Source organism: Apis cerana, linkage group LG10, assembly GCF_029169275.1.
Source record: "Apis cerana isolate GH-2021 linkage group LG10, AcerK_1.0, whole genome shotgun sequence".
NCBI classification, from domain to species: domain Eukaryota; kingdom Metazoa; phylum Arthropoda; class Insecta; order Hymenoptera; family Apidae; genus Apis; species Apis cerana.
Window position 1 is genome coordinate 2,920,688 of NC_083861.1, and position 14,589 is coordinate 2,935,276.

The following is a 14,589-nucleotide window of genomic DNA, read 5'->3' on the forward strand; positions in this document are numbered from 1 at the left end:
ATTTTCATGAACTTTGCGACATATATACTCTCCATTTACATAAAAAACCTGTTCGATTCTATCATCAATTAATATTCTTCGTAATTTAAATAATAAACAAAAATAATAATATATCTGGAAATACTAGCTGGTAAACTTATACCAGCCAAAGTTAATTGTACGGTCAGTCTCGTACAGGTAATAAAACACAAAACTCCAGAAAACCAGTTCATCAACGAAACAACCCTGTAACATATGCAAATTTCCCTTGTTTACATCGATAAACCGAAAATGCCCTGCACGTGGCCACCGCGACCTAGAAATGTGCAACACGAGTGTGCCAACTCACTTCTCTCGACACGCTCTCGGCCGGCAATAAATTCCAAAAAGGACCAGCTCTCACGCGAATCGTTACATACATATATATATAGCATATTCGATGAAATCTCGCCATGTTACCTCGCCATCCAAGGGCGAAACGATTCATCGATACGCTTTTAATCAATCCTCTGAAACTGTTCTTTAAACGAAACTTCAAAGTTTTTTTTCTCCTATTTTTTCCCTTTTTCCTTTTTTCTTCCTCTTCTTTTTTTTTTTTTTTCATTTTCAAATCCTCGAACCGTGTCGCGGAAGGAAGAAAAAGGTTAAAGGGAAGCCTGACTCTTTTCGTGATCGTCGATTTCGTATCGATCGACTCGATAACTCGCCCAAGGCTAAGTCTTTATTAAAAAGAAAAAAAAAAAGGAGAGAAAGGAAAGTAACAGATCGTCGTTATAAATACTCAAAAGCCTTACGATAGCAGCACGATTCTCGTTAAGTCTATTATTTACACGTTTCCTGGGGAAGTTGGTAGCGATGATCGATCCCGAAGCAAAGTACGCCCTGTGTAATAACTGTTCAAATATGCTTAACCCGTAATCGCTGCTTCTTGCTCGGCTATCGTGATTTTTTTTTTCTTTTTATATGATTAAACAGTGCCATGTGTTCGATTGACGAACAAAAGGATTTTAAATAAACGAAGGATGAGTGTGTTATAGCGGTAGTTATAGCACGATGATTTATTTGTTTAAAGAGCTTAAGATACGTGCAATATTTGAACAACGAAGAGAAATAGATCGTTAAATGGAAGATATTGTACTCTTAATTTGCTTTATATGTATTTACAGTTGCTCTTAAAAGTAAAATAGAATAAAAGTAAAACGCGATACTTCTATAATACAAAAATATATAAATAAAGAATAGACAAATTCTAATGAAAAAATGAAATATAATCTTATATTAAATTTAATAATATGCTCGAATAATTTTGGAAATTAAGACTGAATAAACTGTTTTCAAGTAATCTTGTACCAATACTTTTAGAAGTGTCTGGAAATTTTGGAATTAATTTCATCAGAAATTTTTTAGAATATTAATTCAGAAATATGCGGTACAAAGTTGAAAAGAATTCAATTATCAATGTTATTATTTATAGAAGGATCAAAAATTAGAATAAATATTAAAAGATATAAACGTAAGATATTTTTTTTATGATGAAGATATTTAACCCAAGTCACGTTTCATATTTTATCCCTACTTTACTTGGAGTTCTTACTTAGTTATTACTTAGTTATTTTAGAAACTGTTCAAAATTTGACTACATTTTCATATCTTTGTTAGATTTACGTATATATTATACATATTCCTATTTTATAGTAGAGAATTAGCTTGATGCAAAATTTAAAAAACTAATATTAAATTCTTTTATTCTTTATTTTATCTTCCTCTAATAATAAGATTTTATCCTAATCTTATTCATAAGAGTTCGCAGATTATATTTATTTAATGTCCATGTCCAACTTATCCATAAGAACAAAGATGAGAGTTGGTTCCATTTTATATATAACAAAAATTACTTTAAATATAATTCTTCATATACTCAATATTACACAATTTCATTAAGTTAGAATTAAATTTCCTTGCTGATAATGTAGGACTTTCACGACTGTCTAGACACATGTACGCCAATTTCTCTCAAGAGGTTAAATCCCCATCAAATTTCCTCTCGGCACACATTAACAAGTGAATCATGGGTGGATCTAAACTTGGATCCAAATAGTAGTCTCCAGTCAGACGTACGCACAAATTTCCACTACATATGTGTACAACGGTCGCATCCATATCGTAAATCGAATAGACGCCTCTAGCCGCCGATTTCGTAAACCCTCGGATCGTACGTTCGAATTAATTTCAACGACGTTTACGAAACGTACTGACTACGATCGATACGCGAACTCGAATCCACCCTCGCGCCATATTCGTCCCCTTTGTATCGTCCACTTCCCCCCCCATCGATTAACCGTGACCTCTCCTTTGTCACCAGGATCACCTTCTGCGGCATCACCATGAAGAATTACGTGGAGGCGAATATATCGCACAAGTCGCACACCACGGTCAAATACACGATGAAAATGCTGTCAAGCAGCTCGGAAACTATCATATTTATGTTCCTCGGGGTGGCGACCGTGAACAACCATCACGATTGGAACACGTGGTTTGTCGTCATGACCATCGTCTTCTGCTCGATCTATCGCATCGTCGGTGAGTATATATGAATCATTCCCTCAAGGTTGAGGGTGTGAAATCATCAATTGTCCCGCACTTTGTCATACAAAGAACTCGTGACAGTAATCGGTTTCACGTGGATGCAATCGACGCGTCAAACTGGACGATACGAAACTGGATTAAGTGGGGTAGGTCTTGTTAATGGTATCAAGAGATAAGGGGGGAGTCTTAAGGTTTAAACCGATTCATGGCTTATCGCGTGTCACTTACTTAGCAAAACGGTTACGCGATCGTGCCAAGAATAGGCGTTTCTTGCGCTTTGGTATTTGCCTTTTTGCCGGATAACGAGGCGGGATGATGCCGGGAAACTTGGCACGTGCCGTCCCGGGCATTGTTTCGTGTCGTTTCGGATAATTTGGATAAGCAGAAGGGGTGAAGATTAAGTAGTTCGGTTGGGATAGAGTTGTGTTTTGCGAGGATGATTGCTTTACCGTTTTGGCGGTATTAGCTTCTTAATTCTGTGAAGTTGAATGAGAGCATTTTGAGAGACGATGGTAATTTCTCAGGTGATTTTTGTGAAGAGTATTGGTGATAATTTGGTCAATGAGTATTCGGCCATGATGTATTCGACGTATAAATTTGTCATCAATATTCTATTAATAAGTTTATAGCTAATTTCCATTTAGATGGTCTACTATATAATATAATCCTAAAATATTAATGAAATAACGATTTTCAAGGCGAAAAACTATTGGATTTATCGTAATTTTTTTGTGAATTTGTATATATAGTATAGATCTCCATAATTCCATTATTACTAACTAAAATTTTTAAAATTTAATTAAATTTATAATACATATTACACATAGTATAATATCATAATAAGTTTATTATTGTAAAGAATTTGCTTGCTACAAAGTACAACAATCAATTGCATAAAAGTTTGTAACATTGTATCCAACTTATTTTTTAGAAAGAATTTCTATTTTTGTGTTTATAACGAGAGATTAAACGTATAAAATCAAACGTAATATTACAAAGGTAAAATTTTGTGTTACTTTGCAATAAAAGGATTAAAAAATAAAGTGGATGAAACAACGAAAAAGCAAAGAAGAAGACAAATTTTTTGAAATATTAAATTTTTGTATTAATACAGATACTTTTGATGGACATTTCTGTTCACTTTTATATTTCTATTCTAATTTAATTATTTAAATAGTCAATATCGAGATTGATATTCGCCAATTTAAAATAAACGAAAAGAATAATCTTGAGAAAATGAACTTTTCTCGAACTTTTCTAATCTATCTTCTCGGTTAAATCGTGAAATATCTGGAAATACTCTTAACAAGATTCGTCTAGCTTCTTCCGCAACCACCAGTTTACATCAGGGCTTACTGTCACGGGCTTATGGCTTCCTGTTCCATCGACGGTTTATCGCTAAATCGCTGGCCACTAGCTGCACTTAAAAAATTCATCGTCATCCCTATGTAGTCTGAAAATATCCTACTTTTTTCAAATCCGGATATTTCATTTTTTTTCTTTTTTTTTTTTTTTTTTTGCGAAATAGGAATCACGATTAACTATAGCCTTTCGTTGTCAGATTAAAACAACGATTAACTTCAATTTTTCACTGTCACGTAAAGAATAAAAGCTGACATTTTTCGTGAATAAAAATTTCCTCTTTTTACAAAAGAAAATTATTTTTCTTTATGATAAGAGATAAACGATAGATTTTTTTACAAATGAATCAATTTCTGTAGTAGAAAAGAAATCTTTTCTACTATTTCATAGAAAATTGAAAATGTTAATTATCAAAATATTTTCTCCTTTACAAAAAAGTAAGTTTTTTCACCATTTTGAAATTATCAATTATTGTAAACAGAAATGCTTCTTTTTACAGAAGAACAATTTACGATCGATCACAGTTTTTCAATTTTACACGTGAAAGAGGAAACCTAATAATATTTATTGCAAACAGAGGTAGAACCTAGAAATAAATCTGTGGTCAGATGACAAAGCCTGATATGTCATGTTTTGCTAACTTTACAGTACAGTAAGTTTAAAGTTTGTTCAGCTATGAAAAATCACAATGTTTCTCAAATATAGAACCTGTCCTTTTTCTTTTTTTTTTTTAAACTACGTGCTATCTTTGACAAACTAATATATATATAATATTATAGATATACGTGGAAATATATATATATCTCAATTAAAAAAAAATAAGAGAGATATATGTATATCAAATTTGGCATTTGACCGCGGAAATAGTGGTTAGATTTCATGTAACATGCTGTTTGTAGAGGGTTAAACGCGCTGACTTGGATTGAAATGGATTTTCAGGCGTGATCTTCTTGACAGCGTTGGCTAATCAATTCCGACTGCACAAGTTGAACAAGGTGGAGAAATTCGTGATGTCTTACGGTGGTTTGCGAGGTGCCGTAGCATTTGCTCTGGTCTTACTGATCGATCCGAAACACGTGTCTTTACAACCGATGTTCGTCACTACCACGATCGCAGTTATTTATTTCACAGTATTCATACAGGTAAGGATGCAATAATATTCGTAAATTGTTCAATTAACTAATTTCGAAGCATGATAACAAAAGAGATTGAAGAAAATTAAATATTACGTCTTCTTTCTCCACTGTCGGATAATTTTTCGATTATGAAAACTATTGTTGAAGAATATCAATATTAATTTTAATAGAATACAATTTGATTTGACAATCAATTTCTTTTCTTTTCTTTTCTTATATTTTCCAAAAGTTTTCTAATATATTTAGAAATGTTAAACTAATAATCTTCGGTATTTTATAACGTAACATATATATATATGGTATTAAACTAGTTTTAATATTTATTATTATATACCATTTATCTGGAAATGTCTCCAGATATCAGTTGAATAAGTATTATTACAGTTGCGATGTTAAATGACAAGGGTGGAAGCCGAGCCACAAAGTTCGAGTCAACATTTCCTTATATTTGAAGTGGTAGGATAACGTGGAAAACTTTTCAAGGGTATTTGCCTTAAAAGAAGACATTTAAGCAAATAGAAGAGATTTGTGCATTACGTTCTTTTCGTTTTCGACCATTGTTGCGTGTAATTCCCCATCGAGGATACAGAGATCGTTACGTTTCCTTTTACGTACGCCATTATAACTTCACGGTTGCTCTTTACGTTTTTCATTTGCATTATTCCCAATACATACGTAGAATTGTTTCGTGCACACATCGGTTGTTTAAACCAATAAGGTTGAACGGTGGTATAAACTTCCTCCCTGCAACTGCAATAGTGAAAAGTTTAAATTAAACTTCATCGTAATGATGCGCGATACTCTTCTCGAATCTCTTCTTCCAGTCGGTACGCGAAGATACGTGAAAAAATAATAATAAACGAGATCCTCCCTCTCGATTCAGCGAGGGAATGACACGATAACGGGGAACATCCCCTTTTTCTTTAAATCAACATTTCTCTCTCCGGGAGGGAGCTCGTTGTTCGCGGCAAGTAAACTTTGAGAAATGTTGATTCAGACTCGAAGAACCATTCATTGGCTCTGCCGGTTTGGCCAAGCTATTCTTACGAATTTTCTCAATTTCCTCGATTCTAATATGGCGGCCAGTCGACATCGATAGGTGGAGTTCACGTGACTCGAAAGTTTGTCGCGAATAAATGAATTTTTCGAAACTCTAAAAAGATTTCGTCATTAATTATTATTAAGGATGGTTTAAAAGGTTCGAAACTTAAATTAAAAGGGTTTCCAAAGTTCAAGATGGTGTCCTTTAATGTCTCTCCTATCAATTTTTGATCCGTTCGCGGAATTAAATAGCAGTTTGAATGAAGCGGGATACATTTTTAAATTGGAACGATTCAATGATTCTTTTTTGCTTCTTCTTAACTGTTCGTAGAATTAAAATACGATTTAAATTTAACGAAATACAATATAATTATTTTATAAATGTTACGTATTACGATATTCATATTTGCTATCACCTCTATTGTGTAAATATTAATAATAAAAGTATAAAAGATTTATTGTTAAAAGGCACTAAATTACAACTTACAATAAAACTTGAAAGTTTTACGAAATTTCAGCATCTTTTATTTTATTTGGTAAAATTGAAAAATAAAATTAAAATCTTCGATAGCTGAAAACAGTTCATAAACCAAAAAATTCCGTTCAGATGAAAAATAATGATGCCCGAAAGAGATCGCAACCTCCCGTTAAACTAAACGGCTATCTATAAAAAAAAAAAAAGAAAAAATAGCATGCGCATAAAACAATATATCGGACGTTACACAAATCGATATTGGATTTGATCACTGCTCGTGGAAACTAGCTAATAATGTTTCATAAAAGGTTACCAACGATGCACAGGAATATACCGGAACCTGTTATCACAGTTCATACTACTATGGCTGTACACGTTAGCCGAGAAATACGCGAACATTTACTACTTGTCTCGGTTATTTTGTCATCGTAGACAACTACGATCGAAATCTCCCTCGACTCGTACGATTTTACGACGATCTTCGAACATTGCAAACATACTGTTCTATAATATAATTTTCTCTCGTAATATGAAATAACGTTTACACGTGGACAGATTCTCTCCACTTTTATTCTCGTTTCATTATACGCTTGACGTATAACCGGATAAGGGATGGATATTCTCGCTTGGTGTTTCGATCAAATTTTGTTTTTATTGTCGCGGATGACACGATTTCGATTCGATGTTCGAATATTTTATCGCGATATCTTCAATTCTTTTATACATCAGCGAATTCAAAAGCAAACACTTTGTCTTCCTAGTGAATTGATAAAAAAGTTACGTTGATTTTTGATTCCGATAACAAACAAATGGATGATGTATTATTCTGTACGATAAATTTATTTTACAAGGATAGTATTTATTCGTAAAATATAGTATTTTCGTTTGAACTTAGAAATTATTGTAGATCAAGCAATTGTAGCAATTGAATGATAAAATTTCTCTAAGATGAAAGAGAATCTTTCGAAATAATATAAGGAAAAAATTTTTTAATCGAGTCACCAATAAAGAAAATAATCGAGATAGTCTCTTTAAGTGTGTGCACGTTTAAGTACCTGCCTTAGAGAGTGCAGCAGTTCAGCTCCATTGCGATTGACGTGAAAATAATAAACCGTTCGAATGGCGACGTCCCTCTTCCGGCACGATTACTCGCTTCAATCCTCTGCAAAAGGCGTGCCGTGATTTTTTGTTAACTGCGTTATAAATACGCAATCAGCGATGACCTTTCTTTATGCCGACACTATCGATTCCCCCGGCTCTATTTTAAATGTGTATTACTAGCGCGGATATTGTGCGCGCCATAGATGCATGAAATCGTAGTTTTATTTGAATAGCGTGCATCGAGATATATAGACCGATTCCCATCGAATTGGTATATGTGCAAGTACTTTATTCCGATCGTTTCCGATCGCGGAAGGGATAAAAAAAGTTTGAAAGGTGAAAGGTAGAGAAAGGATTATTAGAAAGGAAGATATTCAGAGTTAATAAAGAACTCGAAGGAGATTAATTTCATATTCTACATTCAATTTTCGATTCGATAATTGGTATTCGTTATTAAAAGATATCGGGCAGGTGAATTGCATTAAGAAATAATTTGTTACGAATGATTATTAATACAAAGAGTATAAATGTTAAGGGATGGAAATTTATTGCAATTTATTGATAATGTCTCTTGCACAAATGGTTTTTCGTTTTAATTTCGTTCTGCCACCCTTGTCGAGGAATTAAATCGTATTTTAAAAAAAAATGTGTACGGAGCGAATAGAGTACGAATGTAATTAGACTGCAAAGGGTTAAAGTAAAAAAAGGAGAGAATGAAAAAAAGGTTCTACTTTCATCCTAAAGGCGCGTCCTGTTTGCTAAGGAACTGGCGGTTCTGAACTTCCATTAAAAAACACTATCGACCAATCGATTGGAAATTCGATATCGACACCACTTCGTGATATCCGATCGATCGTAATAATTTGATAACTTGAAATGTTTAAATGGTCTTATATAAATAGTTATAAATTAATTTATTATTGTGATTGTAAAAAATTGTAAATATAAATGCATTATATATTAGTCGAATGCAATATTTTTTTTTGTTTTTATAATAATAGAAAATAATATTAATCATCAATTGCAAAAGAGGAAAAAAATAATAAAACTGGATGGACAAATATCGACAATATGCAAATATTACGATTTAAATATGATTAAAATAAATTCATAAACTGAATAATTCATTCATTCCGTATTATTCTTGCAAAATCAATTTATTTTTGCTTTATTATATTATGTAGGTAGATTCATATAAATTTATCGATAGATGACAACTTCGATTTCTGCTTCCTCGAGGGGTCACAAGAGATAGTTACAATAAGAGACAGGGGATACAATAATGTATCGAAAGTTGAGTACATAGAATTTCATGAAGCTATAATGTATCAATTTCATTGGAAAAATAGCGAGGGCCATTTGAACTCCACTCTGACAATTAAATACCATTGGCCTATAGAAACTTGTGCAAACTTGAATCCCTTTAATCATTAGTATCGTATTACGAATGAGGATCTTTTTCAATTTTTTTAGATGCATAATTAAAATAAACATGATATATTTACAATTTTTTACAATCACAATAATAAATTAATTTATAACTATTTAACGAAATAATATAATATTCTTACGACGAGCAAAAAGAATCACGTTTATTCTGCTCCGTGTCCGGAATACGAGTTATAGTTGTGTTAAATCGATATTTTGGATTTCAATGATAATCGAATGTTATCATTTTCTGTCTGTATTCGTACTGCGATTTGTATTCCATACTATAATTATTAACGATCGTATTTATTATTATTATTTAAAACAAAGGAAGATTATTTGTAATAAAAACTTAAAAGAAATTGTAAAGAATTTAAAAAATTTTAAAGAAAATTAATTTTAATTTAATTAATTTTTAATTTGATCAAATAAAAAATATCAACAAAAATAACTAAACATAATATTAAAATAATCATTCCTTATAAATAGTACAATAATTTAAAATTAGTATTATTCTTTTAATCGCAAGATATATAATAAAATCTCTAAAAAATTATATTGATTCAACAAAAAATACAATAAAAATAATCTCTTCTCATACATATATAATAATAATTCTCTTGTATCAATCTCCTTCCTTAATTGCAACTATACATTATAATATGCTTAAAAAATTATTTCAATCACGAAAATAATATATATTAAAACTACCACCCCCTTCCACATTCATCCTCCTACAATTTCCTCGCATAATAATAACTTAGTATTACTTCTTATCAATCGCAATTACAAGTTGAACTCTCCAAGTTGAAACATCCGCTGCTATAAAAAACATCCGTTTCCAGGGAATCACGATCAAGCCCCTCGTAAAGATCCTGAATGTGAAACGAGCCGAAAAGAAGAAGCCGACCATGAACGAGAGGATCCACGAAAGGGTACGTGCCTCATTGTCTTCGTTCTACGAACTGTTTGCCTACGATGATGGTCGCGATCGTTCGTAACGAGGCATAACTTCAACGTCGCTTCGCTCGTTTCGATCGATCCGTAAAATAAAAATGTACCGAATAGGGGATGGTTTAAGTCGTGAAAGAAAAAACGGTGCACGAAGAATGGCGAAGCTGAATGTATAAATTGTAGGGAACGCGTGGTTATACGCCCTTATCGTTCGCGCAAATATTAAAAAAAAAAAGAAAAAGAAAGGAAAAAGAGAGAGCAGCGAACTACGATACGCGAGAAAATCAATAATCGTTCGTCGCTCAGTATGAGAGAAGATTGCACTGATTTTTGCCGGAAACCACTAAATGAACGTATCACAGGAGGAAGAATAATGGGTCTAGAGTAGATAAAAACCGCGTTGCATCGCGTGAATTCGTACGTTTCGAGTCATTTGCGCGTGGTGTGCACGTGTGTATACGTTGGTAAAAGGATAAGGGAAATAATGTGCTTGATGAAATCGGCTGAGTAAAGGAAAATGGCGTCTACGTTTGCAGATAATAGACCACGTGATGGCTGGGATCGAGGACATTTTGGGCAAGCATGGCAATTATCACGTTCGGGATAAGTATGTATTACTTCACGTGTTTTATGATTGATAATATTTCGAAATGGACTTTCTCTAACGTTTTCGACTTCTTGATGGAATGATTCGTCTTATTTGATGAAAAACACTAGGGAGGTTTATCGATTTTTCGCCTCTCCCCTAATAGGATGACTCACGAGTCGTTTGAGATGTTAGGTGGGATGCAGATGATTCTGATCGCTGGTTTATTTGGTCGTAAATTATTTATTACCGTTTCGCGTCTAAGAAAGTATTTGGATTTTTACGATCTATATAGTTTAAAGATAAAAATTTCTACTTAATAAAGTATCCCTAAAATTTTGTTCTTTTACCGATCTTTTAAATCTATAATTCGATTTATTATTTGTTATTATTTTAATTTAATATATCTTCAAAATTTAAAAAAAAATATGGTTTATTTATTTTAATATCTATAAATTTTTAATTTCGTATAAAAATCGATATAAAAGATGCATATTTCAATATGTATCTTTTAAAAATAATAATTATAATAGATATAAAGAAATATAAGATGAATTTATTTTGAATTATTAAAGAATCAAACGAACAGATAAGTGTTACTAAAAGTTTCAAGAGAGAAAAAAGAAAGCTTCCATATTTGTCAAGAAGGAAAGAGATTAATCTTGATACGCAATAATATCCAACGTTCTAACAGTGACAACAAAAATTAAGAGAGCTTAAACGAAAGCTTTTTTCTTACAATTTCATCAATTATTATCTTATTATCACTTTTTCCTATCTCTCAAAAATCTTAACACAAAGAATAAAACTATTTTTATACCGTAACATTTTTCTTCGTTTCTTTTCTTGTCCCGTTTTACAGATTCAAACGGTTCGATAATAAATTTATTCGCCCGTATCTGGTGAGGAATCACTACGGTGCCGAGCCGAAAATATTGGAAACGTATTCGAAACTCGCTATGAAAGACGCTCTGGATTACATCAGAAGGAACGCGTCCACCATCGGCAATATCAGTGGAACTGAAAGCATGTCCGCTATATTCCGCAACTATAGCAACACGGGACAATTCAATGGAAGGTAGAATTTTCTATTCCTTCTTTTTCGCATTTTCTTCTTCCCTTTTCGCATCATCTTCTCTTCGCTTCAACCCTCATTGAATCATCTCCTTCGTACTTGACCTGTATATTTCCACAATAAGGAACTGGAAGAATGCTTCTTTAATCGTAACAGGTGTAGAACAAAACACTCTCCGGACACTACGGTGAAAATATATATTAATTATCAGCGGAAGTTGGCTAACAAAAAGTTTTCCGTCTGAAATCGTAGATGGGACGGAAGCAGTAGTCAAAGTGTTCTTTGAGCTCGATATTCGCAGTTCAGTGCTTTGTTTCCTTTAATTTAGTGTCACGGAAGATTGAACGGAAGGGAGATTGGCGATGATGTTAAATATACCGGGTGAGTCATTGGGATATTTAATGCTTTTTTTAAAAGAGAAATTCTTTTACGATACGATAAAAAAGATCGTCATATGTATAATCTGTACGATGCAATAATTCACTGTGTTTATAAAAATTCAGAAAAATTTTATCCTTATTATATTTTTACTTTACTCATCATTTATTTTACTTAAATTCTTTCACTATTAATGTTCAAATTTTATATTTAATCATAACGAATTACGATTAAAATAAATTTATTCTTGTATAAATACCTTTATTCAAACAAAAAGAAAATATAAACAATTCTCATTGTTCTAAAAACTTTTATTTATATCATATAAATTCATTATAAATCTGAATTAAGACACAATTAAAATAAATTGCTATTTTATAATAAAAAGAAGGCAATCTATAAATCTTAAAAATAATCGAAAACGAAAAGATACGATATCAATTCCAAATTATAATTAAGACACGATGAAATAATAAATTTTCCAAAATAATCTTTCGAAGAAAGTTAAGCCACAAATCATAAAAATAAAGAAGATGGGAAGGATACGATCCAACAGTCTTCCATCCAATGTCCCGTAGTACATTCACCCGGTTTACAAGTTGCTTTGGGAGTGTCGATGCTCCATGACTCACCCTATATACACACTGGCCAAGGAGCATAACCGAAGATAACTCTGCATTGTATCTCGATTGAACAGCGAACCCTCCTCGAAAGCACTGAGTATCGATCTTCAAGTGGCAGCCCGTCATAAAAATGCAGTCTCATTCTTTCTCCTTCCAGTCCAAGTTGCAGCCAGCTCGAAGCGGGCTGGAATATTGATCTCCAAGAATTGGAGTACAACCCTTCCAAGAAGGACTTGACGGACGCCAGGATCCACCACCTATTGGCCGAAGAACTTTGCAAGCCGTACAAGAGGGTAAGAAACCCCACTTTGCTGAGCACGAGAATTTTACATGTATTGTATTGTGTATGCACGGCCCTGAAAACTTTTGCTGATCGCGATTCTCCTTCGAACGATATTCTGTCACTGCTTTAAATTTCATCTATCAATTTTATACTTTAATTATCATCATATAAGCCTCTCGTAAATGATCGACTCGATTATTTTAATCGATCCTTTTGTAATTTATATTTGGAGATCATAAAAATAAATTTACAATTTCCAGACTTTTGTTGAATAATTATTTTTAAATGTAAAATTGTGAGGAATAATTAGTTATGATATTTTAATATAATTTAATTAATATAATTTATTTTCACGTAAGGAGTACATTAAAAAAAAAATTATATTGAATTTTCATCAAACGAAATTTTGATTAGCACTCGATCAACTGAACTCCTATCGATGTGATTTATTCATCGAAACGTAAAATTTTTATTATTTGAACGAAAAATTGTAACTAATGAGGAGAATAACTAAATTTCCTTCATTCTCTGTCCTTCGACAGATTCGATGAAATCGAGTTTTATTATAAATGCACATACTTTTCAATTCTTGTAAAAGAATTGACATTTTTTAACCATTTGATTTCATTTTCATCATACCAAAAAAAAAAAAGATTTAATTTCTCAAATTAATGCAGGGCATTTGAAAGATGAATCATTAATCGTTAAGGGACTTTCGAAGCGCCTTGGATTATAAAATTACACTATGCTTCTTCAATGTTTCAATATGTATGTAGCTCGTAAATTTGTTGTACATCTGTAACAAAAACCGCTGCATATACGAAAGAACCAAGGCAAATCAGATTTATAACGTTTCTCTACAGCATGGAACAAAACTGTTGCAGCATCGACGTTTAAGCTACAGCCGACACGCGGTGAACGATCGCGACCTGTCAACCCAAGTCAATTACAAAATGCACATGAATATAAGACGGATGATGGGAGAGCACAAGCATCGTCACAAGCGCAGTAAAAAATTGCTCAAAGTAAGAATGTTCCTCGCGTAAAAAAAAAAAAAAAAATGAACACATGTGTCGCATTCCTCGTTGAATCGACGATTACTATGATTTGCAATTAAAATAACTTTACCTTCCCTCCACCAACCTGTGTAGGATGGTAAGCAGAATCACGTGAGTTTCCCGGAGTTCCAGCAAAACGGATCAACCAAGTTGTTCACTCAAGGTAAATTGGCAAAAGGGATATCGATGAGCCCTCCTCCTCACCGATCAAAAGGTTCTTTTCGTTTGAATACGTGAACTTTTATTACTCGTAGATTACATCAACGGTGTCCTGTACGAGCTGGAAAACGGAGATACTTCAAAGCCTTCGAGCAAGGAAGACTGGGACTCTGCGATTACCTTCACGGCTCGCACTTCCGGTGAGAAGATGATTTTCTTCTCCTTCCCCCTCTTCCTTAATTTTCTCTCTTTCTCTCTCTTTTTAATTTCAACGAAGCTTTCGGTTAGTTGTTAAAAAAGTTAAGGAAGTTCTGGACAAATTATCTCCAGTCGTGTGGATTCTTTTGAGAAATTAGCTTCAGGAA

The 14,589-nt window shown here is 32.9% G+C and overlaps 1 protein-coding gene across 7 annotated transcripts in view; it reads left to right on the forward strand.

The window, feature by feature from the left end:
• LOC107995723 (sodium/hydrogen exchanger 3) overlaps positions 1–14,589 on the forward strand; it is a 37,640-nt gene that overhangs the window by 13,995 nt on the left and 9,056 nt on the right. For 5 of the 7 annotated variants that reach the window (XR_001765621.2, XM_017053374.3, XM_017053375.3 and 2 more), the window contains 9 exons: positions 2,342–2,559; positions 4,867–5,069; positions 9,954–10,043; positions 10,599–10,669; positions 11,511–11,726; positions 12,882–13,017; positions 13,871–14,032; positions 14,159–14,228; positions 14,320–14,424. Coding sequence is in view for 6 of the 7 variants with exons in the window: in XM_017053374.3 (XP_016908863.1) it covers positions 2,342–2,559; positions 4,867–5,069; positions 9,954–10,043; positions 10,599–10,669; positions 11,511–11,726; positions 12,882–13,017; positions 13,871–14,032; positions 14,159–14,228; positions 14,320–14,424 (1,271 nt within the window). In the remaining variant the exon portion in view is untranslated. The remainder of the gene's footprint in view (positions 1–2,341; positions 2,560–4,866; positions 5,070–9,953; positions 10,044–10,598; positions 10,670–11,510; positions 11,727–12,881; positions 13,018–13,870; positions 14,033–14,158; positions 14,229–14,319; positions 14,425–14,589) is intronic. The other 2 variants (XM_017053378.3, XM_062081082.1) reach the window with 1 other exon arrangement.